This window comes from Fundulus heteroclitus, chromosome 9, assembly GCF_011125445.2.
Source record: "Fundulus heteroclitus isolate FHET01 chromosome 9, MU-UCD_Fhet_4.1, whole genome shotgun sequence".
Taxonomy (NCBI): Eukaryota; Metazoa; Chordata; class Actinopteri; order Cyprinodontiformes; family Fundulidae; genus Fundulus; species Fundulus heteroclitus.
In genome coordinates this window covers 27,081,137-27,098,496 of record NC_046369.1, presented here as the reverse complement: position 1 = coordinate 27,098,496, position 17,360 = coordinate 27,081,137, and the positions used below count along the sequence as shown (strand labels likewise).

At 40.1% G+C, this 17,360-nt stretch overlaps 1 protein-coding gene across 2 annotated transcripts; it reads left to right on the top strand.

The window, feature by feature from the left end:
- Window positions 1-1,388: 1,388 nt before the first annotated feature.
- Window positions 1,389-16,686, top strand: LOC118564181 (voltage-dependent calcium channel beta subunit-associated regulatory protein-like). 2 transcript variants are annotated; one of them, XR_004931698.1, is made up of 5 exons: window positions 1,389-1,604; window positions 3,790-4,238; window positions 4,779-4,852; window positions 12,135-12,283; window positions 16,562-16,686. XR_004931698.1 is itself a non-coding variant. In XM_036141369.1 (4 exons), exons 2-4 carry the CDS (start codon window positions 4,805-4,807, stop codon window positions 16,626-16,628), a joined length of 264 nt encoding a protein of 87 aa, XP_035997262.1. In that variant the 5' UTR covers window positions 1,389-1,604; window positions 4,779-4,804; the 3' UTR covers window positions 16,629-16,653. The 2 variants fall into 2 exon arrangements, 1 of the variants encoding a protein (XP_035997262.1); XM_036141369.1 differs by lacking the exon at window positions 3,790-4,238 and having other exon boundaries at window positions 16,562-16,653.
- Window positions 16,687-17,360: the final 674 nt, after the last annotated feature.

Genomic DNA, 17,360 nt, shown 5'->3' with positions numbered 1-17,360 from the left:
GTAGTAGTAGTAGTAATATAGGTGAAAGAAAAAGGATAGTTTACAATACAAAACTGAAAAGTGTGGCATGCATTCAGCCCCTTTACTCCCCTCTTTAGTTTTGGTATAAGACAGCTATTGTTTAAGGGGTTTCAGAAGTTTTTAAAGATTCTAAAATTATAAAACATTATAAAAAAATAGGCTTAAAGCAGTGGTTAAGGTTAAGGTTAATTTTATTAATCCCCAAGGGTTAATTGAGTTGTCATCGACATGTAAAAAAGACATATATAGTTACAGGCAAAAAAACAAGCAAAAAAAAAAAAAAAAAAAAAAAAAAAAAAAAAAAACACTCACACTGGGAGGAGTAATAATCCTAAACTGTATTATATTGTGAAATAAGATTCCAAGCCCAAAATGTAAAAAGTATGACACACCTGCAGATCTACAAACACAGGGCTGTCTATCTGAACTGACAGGCCAAATGAAGGAGCTAAGAGGCCTGGTGGTAACTCTGGAGGAGCTGCAGAGATTCTCAGCCCTGGCAAGAATGAGGTGCCTGCCCAAAACCCATAGTGGACCCAGCCAACATGTGGTCAGGGGTGCTCTGATTCAAAATGCTAACCCTCATCCTCACCCTGACAGCACCATCTACACAGTGAAATATGGTGGAAGCAGCATTACAATATGTGGCCTGTGCAGATACTTTTCTAAACTAAAAACAAGGAAGCTGGTCAGAGTTGATGAGAAGATGGGTGGAGTTGAATAAGATGCATTTCTGGAGGAAAACAGCAAAAGACTTGAGACTGGGGTGGAGGTTCGCCTTCCAGCAGGCTGCTGGACAACGACTCTAAACATACAACCACACCTAAACAAAAATGATTTGTGTTTAGAATGAACTAGTCACAGTTCAGATCAACATTTATCGAGAAACTATGACAAGGCTTGTCACACTTAGATGGCGCTAATCCCGTGTTTTACACAACATGACCTTTAAGGAATTGGCTCATTTTTCTGTTAAACCTTCGCAAAGAGACTCATAGCAGAGCACAAGAAGTAGTGCCTATTTTACGTTGCCTTCATTGCACTTCCTATAGCGCCTCAAAACCAGCAGGTGGCGCCAAAATCCCTTTGTTGCCAACAGACAACACGGACTCACAATTTTATTTATGCATTTGAGAAACATGGTCGAGTTGTCCGATATTAGCGCATAATGTATTTTATAAAACTGAGAGAAAACAAATATATTTTTTATAATATTGTTCCAAATAATGCGAAGCGTTTGCTTGCATTTGTAAACCGAAAGACCATACGCTACACATCCTCCTCTGTGAATGACGTATATAAGATACACTGGTTTACTTATAGCCTCTCAGGCTTTCCCCTGGCTGTGCTCCAACTGTGATGCGCTTCGGGATAATTTGAGAGACCCTTCATCCCTCAGCTTTACCTCACTGTCTACGTCACGTGGTGCGCCTCTGACGGGGCGGTGGGCGTGTCCTAAACGGTGGGGTTTCATTCATAAATACTTATAGCTTTAAAAAGACCACATTAAAGTGCTCACAGGAGTGTTTTGTGTTGCTGCCTTCGCCCCTCCGCCTCCCGTATGGACCAGGCTGGTCGAGTAGGTGAGTGCTGCCGTAGCCGCTTTGTGTGTGTGTGTGTGTCTGTGTGTGTGTGTGTCTCTCTCTGTGTGTGTAGCCCCTTCAGATCGTGAGCCGAGCTGCTGTCTTTGCTCAAGCCTTTCCACCGGACAGATAAAAAAATCAGATGCGCTTGTGAGATATAAGCTACATGAGAACCTCGCTGCGTCCATCTGTATAAAAAGATCCAATGATTTCCAAAGCAAAAACAAATGCGATTCCTCTGCGTCTTGCAAAAAATGATCAATCGGCAAGAGGCACGCTGTCGCTTTTGCTCAAGCCGAAATCAAGCATTTTTAAGTGTTATTTTTTTTCTCCCCATATCTCGCTGCTAATGTTCTACTTTACTGGAGATATTGTGGTAATTGGAACACAAATCTAAACCCGCTGTGAAAGATGCGCAGTGTGAGACCGGCAATACAGCTGGTAGAAATTGAGATTTTAAGCTTGATGGGATACGGTATTGCTGGGGACACCCGTGTCTCTCCATCTGCTTTGGCAACTAATCAACAGAGCTATTTTCAGAGTTTAAAACACAGCAAACCCTCACAGTTCATGATATAGCTCCCCTATATCATAAAATAGCCGCCTTCTGTATAATCTCAATGCCTGCCATCAAATTCTACAATCAATAACGAATACCCATTATTTTATATGATCGTCAAAGAGAAAATGCATTCCAGATCAGTTGATGAAGGTAACTTTTTTTATTATTATTTATAAAGATCTTCCCCGCATTACATTGTGTTGTTCTTAAAACTCAACCACAACATCCACCCATTACTATCCCACTTATCTGACAATGTGCTGCGGGGGCAACAGGTCCAGGAGGGAACCCCAGACATTTTCCCAGTGACATCCTCCAGCTCATTTCTGGGGGATCCCAAGTTGCTCCCAGGCCAGACACCATATATAGTCCTTGAAGCCGGATGACAGAGCTCCTCAGCCTATAGAAGGCTGAGCCGGGCCACCCTCCAGGGGAAGCTCATGCCTGCCACTTTCCTTTGGGATCCCATTCTTTCGGCCATGTTCTGTACCGCAGCTCAGTGGGTAGACTAGTCATCTTGCAATAGGAAGGTTGTGGGTTAAATTGCAGCTTCTCCCTGTTGCATGTACCCTGGCAGGGCACATGTGACAGGGCCTATCGGTCTGCGTATCGGTGTATGAATTTGTGTGCGTTAAAGAGTATGATTGGGTGCATGTGGATGTCGTATAAAGTGCTTTGAGTGGTCAGCATGACTACAAAAGTGCTATATACATTCAATCCGTTTACCTTGTGACTACTGGGGAGCGTTGGAATGTGAATGGACAGATAAATCACGAGCTTTGCTTTTTGGCTCAGCGCTTTCTTTCACCCCAGCAAACACAGTTCTCTTAAATGTTGTGATGCACCGATTGGGTTTCCTGGCCCCAGATAAATTATTCATTGACCAGTTGATTCATTTTCTAATTTTTGGTTTCCTCAGGATAATAAAACATCCAAGAAAATTAGATAGAGCTATTTTTTTTTACAAGATTATTCAACATTTTGCATCAAAGATATGACCCTAATGTTTGTCTGTTTGTTATTAAGCTGTAATAAGAACACCTAAATACTTGCTGTTGAAAGCTGCAGTGATGAACTGAAAATCGTAGGTTTTTACTTTCGCTGCATTTATTGCATACTAGTAAAAATCCGATTTTTCGGTGTTTCACCAGCCAATCACAATCGGTGTCAGTCAAAGAAAAATGGCTTATTCCGATCTCTGGACTCATATCTAATCAAAGGCATCAGGACAAATAAAACAAATGCTCAAAATAATCTTGTGGAATCCAGGTACATGCACTGCAAAAACGGATCTAAAAACAAGTAAAATGTTCTTAAAGTTAGTCTATTCGTCCTTGATTTGAGCCAGTAAATAAGATTATCTGCCAATGGAATGAGTATCTTTGCCCCTAAAATAAGATAATTAGACATCCTGCACTTGAAATAAGATGATGGAGATGAATTGTTCCTATTTTAAGTGGAAAAATCTTATTCCATTGGCAAATCATCTTATTTACCTGCTCAAATCAAGCACAAATGCACTCATTTCAAGAAGATTTGACTTAATTTTATTTCTGTTTTTGCAGTGTGAATCATGTCAATAGTGGCATAATAATAATCATTCTGTTATCTGCCTGTTGCCAGCCATGCAGCACTTTTGTCCTCTTGCTCCGGGGCCAGTGGGCCACCCCTGAGGGGGAAGCACTGATTCTCTGGCTCGGTGGGCTGAGGATGCAGCAACGGAGCTGAGGAGGAGAGTCCTGACACACACACACACACACACACACAAATCCAGAGCTGCTGCTGCTGCTGCGCACTGCCCTCCATCAGGGTATGATCACTGGGCTGGCAGAAAGCAGGATGTGGTGCAGCAGTATACTGCAAAGGAAAGCGTTTCGGTCCCGGTCTGATGTGTTTTCCAGAAACAGTTTTCCTGCTCACTTGGTATAGCTGCGTATGGACATCAGCTGGCTGGCAGCGGGGGGAACTAGGTAACAGATTAAAGATTGTGTTACTGAAGTTGAGCGCTGCAGTGATTGGCTGGCAAGCACGAGGAGCTGAATGCTGCTGGCATGTTGCTTTTTCCTCGCTGGGTGAGTAGCTTCATCTGTGTGTGGGTGTTTGATGCAGCAGTAGTTGTATTAATGGGTGTGATCTGGAAGAAAGGAAAAAAATACGAGGTAGTTGTGTTTAAAGAGCTTATGTTTTTCTATGCTCTGCGGGGAATAGATCCAGTTCTAGTTCCAGGCTGCTCCAAAACTTACGGCCAAATAGCTTCAGCTTACAGACCCAATTCGATGCTTTTGCATCTGCAAAATAAATAAATAAATAAATAAAAATAACAGATGTTTAGGTGCTTCTGCCTCTTTTTGCTGTGTTTCTCTATTTTTCAAGATGCATTTACGTTTTTTTGTTTTCACTAATATCTGCCCTTAAAATTGACAAAGTTATGGCAACAGTTACATTCTAAGGAGCCACTAAGCTCCTTTCTGTCAGACTGCTTTTGGCTGACATGCCTGGATTTATTTCCTCAGATAAAACGGCACATTTGGGGGACTGACTTTGTGATTGCAAAAACAGCTCCAGTGACAGGCACTTCCTTTGTGTACTTGTGTGCTTGTGTTGTCTCTCAGGGGGGACTCTCTAATTGGCTTGGACCATGAGCAATGAGTCTACCGTCTGGAACATCCTACCAGAAAACTCCACAGTGAGTCTACTTTTCACCGCCGGCCTGTTCTCAAACCTTCTGTAAATGTGCATGTATACGTGTGTGCGCGTTATTTGCAGATCACCACCAGAGCCGTACTTTCTCCCCATATTCTCTTCTGGTCGATTGACAGGCTAATAGAGAACATCCTGACCTGGGCCTGACATAATTAAATCTCTGATCTAATCTCCGCTTTAATTTCCCTTTGCAGAGAAAATATGGCGTGATGCAAGAAGGTAGTAGACATTAACACTTGCTGTGGTGTATCTTGTAGAGCTCAAGCGATCATCAGTCTGATATCCAAAAGTCTGCCATGTTTATACAGGTTCATCTTAATAATGAAAATATCCCTGAAAAGGCAGAATCCGTTTCTCTAAATCAATTGAAACATATACATAGATTTGTTGCACAGAAAAGGATGCATTTTAGGCTACAATTTCTCTTAGTTTCAGGGAAATTATGACATAGATAATGAAAACCTGAAATAATTTTAGAATATAACATAAAACCAGTAAAGACAGGGATCTTCCATACAAAAATGTTATGTAACTACCGAGTGATTACATACATATGGAGAAAACTGAAGGAGGGAATTCACAGAGTACGAAATTCAAGTATATTAATGGAAAGTTGAATGGAAGGAAAAAGTACAGTAGAAAATAGGGCAATAGAGTAGATTGCAAAGCAAAGCTGATTCAAGAGTTTGGTTGAGATTTACAAACCGCAAATTTGAGCTGGAGTCAGAGCTTCAAGGGCCACCGCACATAAACAAATCTAGGCCACAATTGTTGTATTCCCTGAACTAGCTTCAATGTCAGAGTTGTCTTACCTTGGCTAAAGAGAGAAACAACTGGACTGCTGCTCAGTTGTTCTAAGTCAAGTTTTCAGATGAAAGAACATTGTATATTTCAAACTGTGGGGCCGTTTCCAAGGTTTCACAGTCTAGGAGAAGTAGCGTGAGGAGCCACAGAATCAGATTTGCTTGAGGTCCAATGTGAATTTTCCACAGTCAGTGATAATTTAGGGAACCATGCCATATGCTGGTGTTGGTCGGCTGTGTTTTCTCAAGTCCAAAGTTAGCTCAGCTATTGAGAAGGAAAGTTTAATGAACTTCATGCTTCATTTTACTGACCGGTCTCAAGGAGATGCTGATTTAATGTTCTACCAGAACTTGACGCCTGCCCACATCGACAAATGTACCAACACCTTCTTTAATGACCATATTATCACTGACCTGACTTAATGTCACTCAAAGTCTGTGGAGTATTGTCAAGAGAAAACGAGAGGTATCCGACTCAACAATGCAAAAGAGCTGAAAGCCCCAATGCACTCTGGCTTCCATGCCACACTGCATTATTGCAGTGACCAAATACAAAGAGCGCATATACTGAGGTCATACAATTCTGTATAAAACATTACTTCTAAAATGGCTTTCATGTAATAATTTCATATCTGAGAAACAATTTTTTGGTTTTCATTAGTTGTCAGGTAAAACCATGTTGACAAAAAAGTATTAGTAGCAAAACCACAAGAAACACAACAATAGAGCACACACACACACACACACACACACACACACACACACACACACACACACATATATATGTATATATATATATATATATATATATATATATATATATATATATTAAATATTAGATATTTAGCATAGATATTTGGATATCTATGCTCTGAATCTCCTTACTCTAGATTTTGATGGTAATTTAAAGACCACACTTCAGGGTTTTCCTTTGACTTATTGAACTAATATGGACACAGATATTTTAAAAATGTAGAAGGTTTTTATGATGTCTCTGTTAATTTATGGGCCCATTTGGACATCTTCAATAAAGCATTCACTGTGTTTATGCAGACCTCTGATATTAGTTGGAATAAAGAGATTTAAAAATGTGTAATTTCCATATATTTTCACTCTTATCAACAGAGTGTACTCAGGAATAGTAAAACCTACTGACAAAAATAGGTAAAGACCTTAGTCACTTTGTGATTAAAAAGGAACTTTTGTCCTCCTCTTTTGTAAAATGTCCTGATAAATGTGTGTGAAAAACACTTGGTAAGGGAATTAAATTGTAGCGTACACCTGTGCTGCGTGTGTGGGTAAATCCCTCAGCTGTACTCCATCCTGTGAGAGTTTTCCCATTACTAACGTGCACCTTAGACAGGTTGATAGTTCCTGGAGTTTATTGATCATTCGCACAGTTGTGTATATATAGATTCAGTTTATGCAAGCCAACCAACCGGTGGGCTCAAAATCAATCTTTAAAACTGCATGGCTGCTGTGAAGGTGTATCAGCAATAAATCTGCTCTATTATTGATGCAGCTCATGTTGCAAAGTAAATTATTTTGTACAATTTGAAAATAAAAATCTGTCGCAATAATCAGTTTTGTCACTTTACGTTGCAGCAAAACACTAATCTACATGATAATGCTGGCTAAGATCTTAAAAAAAAAATATTGAATTTGGTGTCTAATGTTTAAGAAAACAAGTTCAGAAAACATAAAAATCATTTTAAAATAAAGCAATATACACCAGGCGTTCATTCTGATAGTGTTTACTTAGTCCTTTTAGAGCCTGAAAAGACCATTGCACCAGGCGCGATCAGCAGACATAGATATTGTTGTGCCATCTGCCAGCAGTACCGAATAACTATCAGAAAACAAGATCAGAAAACAAGAGCGTCCTGCAACGCCTCACAGTAAAGTGACAGCTCAGCATGGTCGAAGACCAACCCTATCTACAGGGTTGGGGTCACTTTACCAGTTTCTTTCTTTCTTTCCACTGGGCATTGTTGACTCTGTGGGCTCCATTGTTTCTTCTTGTTTATTCATTGCACGCTGACGCAATATCATACTTCTGGTCATATTGTCTTGTTATAGTAAATATACAGAAAAGCACTTTGTTTACTAATGAATAGTGCAAAAACAAAATGCAAAAGGCAGCAATAAAATCTAATAAGCCAACAGGGCCCAATAATTTACCTTATTAGAAAATATTTGTATGCACAAGAGTGAGCTTCTGGCATAGAAATTCATAAAGTTATAGTGTGTGACTAAGCCCCTTTGTATTTACAAAGTTCCACCACTTACCAGATAAATCATATTCCAATGTAATGCTTACAGAAGACATATGTCCTCCATGGGCCTTTCCCTGTTATGAACTAAGAAGAAACTACAAAATGTTGTGCAAAGACAGAGCAGATAACCAAAAGCCAGAGGTAAAGTGAAAAGGCTCCAAATAAATCAAAATTCTAATTAATTTCAAGATATAGTACAAGCTGGTTTGTTTTGGTTGCAGTCACTCTTGCCTTGCAAAGCTACAGTCGTGGGATTGTATATTTGGGTTCTCTCTGGGTACTTCGGCTTCCTCCCACAATCCAAAAATAGTGATATTAGCATGATTAGTCTCTAAATTGCCCATATGAATAATGTAAGTGTGTGTGTGTGTGTGTGTGTGTGTGTCTCTGTGTTGCCCAGTGATGGACTGGTGACCTGTTCAGGGAGTCCCTCGCCCCAAGCACTGCTGAATCTTTGCCACAGTTCTGACAGGGTATAAGTGAGCATGTAAAATCTGGAGCAACACGATGTAAACAGATTGTACAGTACAGAGCTGTTGTGAATACAATAGTTTGTGTTTAAACAAATAATTTTGTAATGTTTACCATTGAACTTAGAAGCATAGTGTTTTTCATGATCTCTGTTAGCCTTAGCTACCTAGTCTACCCTTAGACTAATTTTAATAAAAAAGAAACATTTTCGTCACTGTTAGCATTTTCCACTTCTAAATAGCTGAATGTGACAAAAATGAAAAAGTAATTCTTAAAACATTGAATGACACGTTGTAGAACGATGGTCAAGCAGTGGAAGTCATTTCAGAAACGCCAACAGCTCCCCTGAGGAGTCCCTGTTAAGAGCTAATATTCACAGTGTTAAACAAATCAAGCTCCGACCTTTTCCAGTAATTTGTGGGGATGCAGAATGCAATCTTTTTCCATCTTTTGTAATTGCCATCTATAACCATTTACTTTTACACAGCAATCTTTTAGTTGCTAAGCTAACTGTGTGCACACTCGCTTCTGAATGTATACTATAGTATAATGCACCAACATAATCTGGAGACCCGGTAATTTAGCCGACACAGAAAATTTACTTTTTAAAAGGTGTTGCTGGAACAGGAAGTGATTGGATCACACACTTGGAACCATTGTAGGGATAACAACAGGGTTTGTGGCCGAGAACAACAAAGAGTGGAAGTGATAGTGCACTGAATAAAAGCCACTAGCCTTCTCAGATGTCACTGACTCGGATGACTGATGGGTGATTCGGATCACTGACAGACTGATCCAAATCACAGCGTTAGTTTGCAGGCTAAAGGCTGATGGGGGAAACGTAGTCAGTTCTGAGTTCATGTACAATGAGTCAGTCCTAGGGAGAGGTTTCCAGAAGGGCCAGGCAAGGGGCGAGAGAATCGGTAACAGGAGGCACAGTCTCAGCAGAAGTTTCCAAATGGGCAGAACCGGGAGACAGGTCCGAGGTCCAGGCTTGGGTCATTCTCGAGAGGCAGGAGACTCCAGGCCATGGCAGAGACAGGCAGGAGAATTCGGAGATCGGGAAGGTAATCAAGGAATGCTGGATGGAACCTGGAATATATAGTGCTCATCCCAGGTTCAGCAACCCCACTTAATTGGAGCTGTTGCACGTGTAGCTGCTCAGACCTTGATTACCTGAGCAGCACAGGGAGCAGGAGCACAGCATGGCGTCTTGGAGACTACAAACAGGGTCTTTTCAGGCAGGATCAGACAGAATCATTATATTACAATAACAGCTTACATGATGAGTCTCTCAGGAGTTGTTCGGCTCCTCTAAGTGGCTCTTCTCCATCTGTTTGATCTGACTGTACAGGTGTTTTCCTATGTTCTCAAAAAAGGCACATTATCTTCAGTTTCATTATCACCATTTATTTTACTATTGGCTCTTGCTGTTTTAAGATAAACAGAAGAAACAGCCTGAAAGAGCCGAACTGCATCCAGATACATTTCAAACAACTGTCTCATCCAAAAACAGCAAGGTGTAAAAATACTTCCCATATATGTTGCTCAAGTAAATAATAAAGCTTTTACACCTGGTGAAACCTGGTGTTTTACAGCAGACGTTAGCTTGACTCCCCTATAAGACACTTTTTGACTCTCAGATCACTGAAATAACTCTGATTACTTCTCACTGCAGCACAACAAGATACAGACTCCTGATAGCACTTCTTTGCTGTCCCTATAACCCAGACAACAGTTCATAGATTCAACTACTATCTGTGGGGTGTCACTGAAGAACACTGATGTTACCCAAAACTCAGATCAACAGGGATCTGTTGTGCTTAGGGATGGGTTAGTTGCAGGTATACGGGTGTGCCAGGGTTTTAAAATTTGCATTTACTGATTAAATATTTTGTTCTTAAAGGTTAAACCCTGTTGTTAAGTAGCAGAGACAAGGCTGGAGAAACTGGAGCTTTGAATGACGCATGTGTGTTTGCCACAGTTTATCTCACAAATGGCATTGTTTAAAACTAGCCCCCCCAAAAAATCATGATTAGACTCTTCTCCTGACACAGCTGGGGACAATAAACAGAATATCCCTTTAGCAACATTTATTTATTAAAAACAAAACTGCTGTGACTGGAGTTAGTGTCACTGGTAATGTAGCACTGGCGATGGTAGAAATTTGCATGCAGAAGTATATATGCTCAGGTATAACGCTGCCCTTCTTCCACCTATTGCTTGCATTCAGAGCAGAGCCTAAATAATCAGTTAATTAAGATTAGCTTTTTATATTCACATTGTTTTCTATTAAGAAAAAGCAGCAAAATGGTACAATGTCACTTGAAAACCTCTATAAATAAAGATGCCTACATAATAATAACTAATTGACAAGTCAGACTTCATTTTTCATATAACAAAATCTAACACAAAGGAGTTAAAAGGAAAATGTGGGCCTACAAAACTCAACAATCCAACCAATATCCGAAACTAAGTAAATTAAATAATAACCACCAGCAAACCAGAATATCATCTAAAAAGTAGAACTAAGGAAATGCATTAATGAAAACGAAGAATAAATCACAGATGATAATCAATCTAAAAAACAAGGTTCTAGAAATCCAAAAAAACAGCAAAAAAAAAGTAATTACTTTTACGTCAAGGAAAAAGCGATAAGTGCAAATTAAAAATGCAACAGAACTGAACAAAAATAAAATGAGCTGAAATCTGATAAATAACTACCACAAAATAAAGCAGAATAACTGGAATGTATGTAAAAAGAAGGCTTTTATTTTGCTTTGATAAACAAAAGCACTCTACGCTGCCCCCAGGTCTTCAGGAACGGCATTCTAAATGTGAAGGCAGTATTTACTGAATGATGCCTCACTGCGAGTTTTAGATTTGATTGTTAGCATTAGGAGACGACCTTTCTCTGAAAACCTCGTGGGTCTGGGGGGCTTTCAAAAGAAAATGTAATAAATAGGTTGGAATATAAACATTAATGCCTCCAATGAACTGCAAGACACCTTCCAATAAGTACAAAAATGCACAAGCAGGCACTACCAGTGTGATGTTAGCTCTCTTGGTAATCAACGGGGCACTGCTCAATGTGGAGCTGTGGATTTTCTTTTTCTCTGCAAAATAATACTGACAATAAAAAAATTCCAAAATGCACAAAAGAATCCAAATTGTGATAGGTAACATTTTTATTATAATTAAACCATATATATTATTTCAGCAGCCATCAGAATAACTGCTGCTTTTCTGTTATAAACTAAATAAATAATTTAACGTGTTTGTGTGATGTCTTGAAACTGTACAACTGCTCCTACTAAATTTATCATTCTGCTCCATTGTAATTCTTGCAAAAATTGCGAGCTGAGCTCCCCAAGGTCCTAACAGTTTATCTGTCCAAACGCTGAATACAATCTGTCTACAGACCTTAAAAAGCAGCGCATGGAACACGGCCCAGCAGTCCTAAAGCAACAGATAGCCTCAAAGAACACAAATTAACAAAAGAAAACACACAAATTAACACCATTTTAACTGGCAACAGCAAGACTCCACAAGCTGTTGGACTTGTTCATCTGTGATCTTACTGAAAACAAAGAGTTTTACCTTTGAAGGTTTATTTTTTTTTTCTACTATTTAAGAGTAACACAGTGTTATCCTCTTTTACAGACACAAAACATATAATCAATGGTGATGTCATTTTGTCTTTTTTACCCTTAAGGAGATCCCATTTGAAGCGGAGGAGCAGCAAGATGGCTACGTGCTCCTCCTGGTGATCCTCTCGATCTTTCTGGTAGGAACACTGGTCAGCGTCTCTGTCTTCCTGGTCGTTTGCCGTCGCTGCTGTCGAGGAGGGCAGTTCTGTGCAAGGTGCGGTGAAAAAAACTTATGTGGTGGACCCACTGTAGATCTATTATTTATTCATTCGGTTTTATTTTTTTCTTTTATTGCTCAACAGTTTGCTTGAGGCCACTTGTCTGGAGTTATATAAACCTTGAAATGACATGAGACTCACAGTCATAACTGATCAAATCAGAGGACATAATAAAAGCAGCAGCTGTATAATCTAATAACAAGACCCCAGTAATAAATGATAACCTCATAAAGCCCCTCGGTGCTCACTTTTTGTTGACCGTGTTTCAGCGAGGCTGATTAAAGTCTGCTGCCAACGTCGAAGCTCTAGAAGAGGGTCTTTGTATTGATTTTCATTATGATATTTTATGTTATTGTCAGAAGTCTCGGTTATCTACCAATAAACCCCCGTCCAGTCCCTTATGGTGCAGTACAGTGCACAAAAACTCCCATAAACTCAGTTCAGCACCACTCCTACACAGTTTGGGAGGGAAATAACAGGTTAGACTGTAGATCCAGGTGCATGGAAGGTTGTTGACAGACATTGCTAAACTCAGATGTCACAACTGTTCAGGGAGAATCTGGTGCTTTGGAGCTCATTGTGATTGGAAATGGGGGGTGAGAGGAGGTGGACAGCACTTAAGTGGGAAAGTGAAACGTACAGTGGATCTTGAAAGTGTGCGCACAAATGCTTTGCTTAAATTTGAAAGTGAGACCGCGTTAAACAAATCTCACTGGAGAGGAAAAAGCGGCAGTCCTAAACTAATACATCTTTGGACCCTTGGTTTTCAACCTCAACATTTGGTTTTCTTGGGTAGACATTTGTCAACAAATACAGGTGAATCAGATTTACCATACATAAAGCTCAGGTTTCGTCGGATTTCTGTGACATTTATTGATTTGCATCCTTCAGTTAAAGCCATTGTTTTTTAAAAAGGTGGCAAACGACAAAAAGGGTCCAAATGTACGACGGCATCAGTCAGGAAGAGGCAAAGACAAGACCGAGAAACCGGCAAGCACAGGCTGCGTTCTGCATGAGACAACCACCCCCCTGTATTTTATATTCTAGATTATGAAATAGGAGTGAGGACAGAAGCGTTTTCCCTCAAAGTTAATACTCAGACCTGGCTAAAATATTCATGATGTTCTTTTGAAGAATGTGTAAAGGTCTGATGAAACCAAGCTTATATTTTTGTCCCACTATTCCCGAACAACACTGTGCATCATCTAAAGAGTACAATACTCAGAGTGGAGTAATGATGGTACCGTTATGACCTGGGATTGTTTTTCCCTTTAGCTGGGACTAAGGGTTCTGTCCAGGTAAATGAAAGGATGATCAGTTCTAAAAAAGACTTTTTTTGGCCCCAAACCTGTAGTGTGTGTTTAATGGACACTACAATGTTTAAATAAGAAGAGGGACGTCTTTTCTTAGCATCACAATGAGTCAAAGCATGCATCCAAATTAACAATAGAAACAAATAAAAGCAAGCCAAAGGCCAGAAACATATCAGACAGAGGGTCTTTTAGCTTACCCGAAGAAGGCAATAAACAAGAGATGTCCACACAGTCTAACCGATCTGGAGAACATTCGCAAGTTAGAGATGGCAAATATTGCCAAGATGGCAAATATTGCCAAGTCAGGATGAAGGATGCTGACAGATTCCCACCTAACACTGAGCGCTGAAACCAAATCAGCAGATGCTTCGGCAAACTTTCCGTCTAACAGCGCGGATACTTTTGCCGCCAGTTCACTGGAGCTTTTATTGTTTTACTCTCTCCTCTAATAGCATAGGTTTTCTGCAGCTGAATTATACAAAACAGAAGAAAAGGCACGTTAAATGTGGAAAAAGACGTATTTTTTATTTATTTATATATATCTGGGGTGTGTAAATTTGAGAGCCAATGTAGTGCAAATACACAAAAACACCTCTATAATTAGGCTTTCACGGAGCCGGATTGTTGTTTGTTTTTTTTGCTGGGAGAAAACGAGCGCCAGCCTACAGAGACGTGTAAGCATGTTAAAGCATGACAGCGCAGCGTGCTCGCTCATTCTACACGGCAGCTGCTTGAATGTCAGGGCCTCCCGCGGCGCTGTTATGAAAACACCTTGTTGGAAGCACTTACGGTATTCAAGGCTCTTTATCTGTGAACGTCTGTGTTTATTCAAAGCAAAAGAACGGCTGACCCCCCTCACCTTCTCCACCCCTCCTGTCTAACAGCAACACATGCAACACCATGTACACTTGAGCACACGAGAGCTCTAGGTGCAGATAAACAGGGCGCACACAAGCTGAGGCTGTGAAAAAGGATGAACCGGACCGACTGGTACAAATGATGAGGTATGAGATTTCATAGCAGCCATCGGCGGTGATTAATGTTGCGTCTCAACCCAGCGCTGTGCTGAGGGCTCCACACACACACACACACCACACACACACACACATCACACACCACACAACACACACACACACACACACACCACACACACACACACACCACACACACACACAGAGTGCAGTCACCAGATCACACTTGTATGGCAAGGCAGGAGCCACAGAGGAAAATGAAAGACAGAGGGAAAAGCACAGATCTGGGTGGATGGAGATGTCCCTCCAGTCACAGGCCACACCCACACAAGCACATTCATGCAGCTTTCAGCTCTGCACAATGAAATAAGATGGAGGAAAGGGCCTGGGGAGAGATTTCAGTTTCTTTTTTTTTTTTTTTTTTTTTTTTTACCTCACTCCCGCGTCTCATGCAGAAGCCCGCCCAAATCCTCTGCATGGGATTTAAGGAGTGCAGCTATAGAGGATGCAAGCAGCTAATAAAGATGGTAAGAACAGAGAGGGTTTTAAGAAAACATATCCCGAATTGTGTAATAAAACCGTTGAGGAAAAAAAAAAAACGGTGAGACAACTGTGAGTGGGCGAAGAAGCTCTATTATGTCTTTTAGTGTGTGTTTTTACCTGCAACTCTAAAAGTGGGTTTAAGATCCATTTAGTTCTCCTAGATCTGAAGGTGACCCTCCAAACCTACTGTACATCCACAGCAGATTGGCATACAGTGCAAAGGTTACCTCCCTCACGTCATTACTCTAACTGTATGGTATGATTGTTAATATTGAAAAAAATGGATTGGCTGTTTCACACATGTATGTCCGTTGGAAACGACTCATACTAATATTTTAAAGGTCCATATAGGTGCAATACAGAGCATCAACATGGGTTTCATGGAGCAGAAAAATCTGATGTCTGGTTGCCAATAACTGTTGGTGCAAATAGTAAAACTTCAGAGACATATTATCAATAACCTTTTAACTCATTATTGGAATGTAAATGCACATTCAAGCGTAGCTACAGGAATGATAAGGGCAACAGATGTAAGAAAACAAAACTGGACGTGAAAATGAGTGCATTAAACCCTCTTATAAACAGTTATTGTACAATACAATTGTTCTTCTACGTTTTTGGTTCTTTTTCTTAAGTGTGTGTGTGTTGGGGGCATTTTGGCAACACAACTTGGTGGCAGTACTGCCTCCAACCACAATCACTCTTTTCACGGTAGCGCTATTTATCTGAATATTTTCTTGGTTTTGTTTTTTATTGAGCAGGCCAGAACGAAACAGGCTTAAATAAAAAGAAGTACTAGGACTATTTTCAAATGTAAGGAGTAGAAAATATCAGATAATTGCTTGAAAATGTAAAGAGTAGAAGTAAAAAGTATGCCTAAAAAACAATTACTACACTAAAATATAAATAACAAAATTTCTACTTCAGTAAGGTAACAAAGTACTTTTGCTTAGTTACTTGACACCTCTAAGTAAAAAAACAAAAACATTTTTCCAAATGAAAATTTGACCAGATTGGAATAGTTTTCTCAAGACCTGAAAAATATGTGTTCTTTATCCAATCTCATCTATGGAGCTGGAGCTATTTTGTGGAGAAAGAGAGCCATACAGCGCTCACTCACGGGGGGCGGAATAGAAATGCACGGCACACTTTTTAGTTTGTTCAATACTATATTGACCTACCACAGGAAACCCCAATAAAATACCCCATGATCTGTGGCCGCCATGGTACGAAACGTGGAAAAATTAAATTGCTGCAAAGTCTTGTACAATCACCGGTGCAATCGTTTATTCACCGCACCACCTCAGGTACTCGCTGACTAAAGGTGCTGTAGTCAGTCCTTAAACCATGTCCTTTGATTTGTTTTGCAGTCTGGGTGTCTTCATTGTCGGAAACTTTGCAGGTAATCATCTCCCAACGATAATTTACATTTTTTGTTTCCTCCCAGGGCCAACGATGACCCCGAGAAAACTGCCCCTTTCATGGGGGAGTCTCATCCCACCAATGGTAAGTAATCCAGGAACTGTCACAGTCAGCAGTGGAAGATCTACAGCCATTACTGTATAATGTCGCAATATAACGTAACTTAACTTCAAATACGTGTCTTCAGTAATGCTGTCTCTCTAGACAGTTAATTAAGTCTTATATACACAGTCATGCCCAAAATAATTCATACTCCAGAAGGTTTAGGGTTAAAGTAATATTTTTGTTTGTTCAACCTGCTACTTCTTACAGGATGTAAGATAAAACACATTTGAGTCCCGGATTTAAATCTGACATAGAATCTGTGGTGAGAGCCAAAGATTAGGGTGATGGCAAAGAGGCCTCCGAACTATAAGCAATAAATCATCAAAACCATTGGAACACGCAAGATGAGTCCAATTGCTGAACTGCCAATAAAGATTTTGCCCACTGATTACAGCTATTCAAGATCATTTTATTGCAGGAATGTTTGCACATCCTCACTGGAGGGGCAATAAATATGGCCAATATTGTTATCAAATACCCTAAAAGTGAGATTCAGAATCAGGCGGGTAACAAATGCCCCACTTGAAATTGATACGGTTGATTCGACTCCAATGTTAAAGACCAAATTCAACTTCCAAGATGATTCAATTCATCCCCATAAGGGCTGCAATGTTTGTCTATTTCATTGGATCAGTAAAACAGTAAAAAGGACACATGGTTGTTTCATAAGCACTGAGAAATGTAATTATCTTCAACTTTAATCAGAGTATGATTGTTGA

Bases quoted from the DNA above. Each gene is read 5' to 3' on its own strand.
- LOC118564181 (XM_036141369.1), top strand. From the start codon at position 4,805: ATGAGCAATGAGTCTACCGTCTGGAACATCCTACCAGAAAACTCCACA. The intron at 4,853-12,134 runs GTGAGTCTACTT...TTTACCCTTAAG, and splicing joins TCCTACCAGAAAACTCCACA to GAGATCCCATTTGAAGCGGA. The intron at 12,284-16,561 runs GTGCGGTGAAAA...GTTTCCTCCCAG, and splicing joins GGAGGGCAGTTCTGTGCAAG to GGCCAACGATGACCCCGAGA.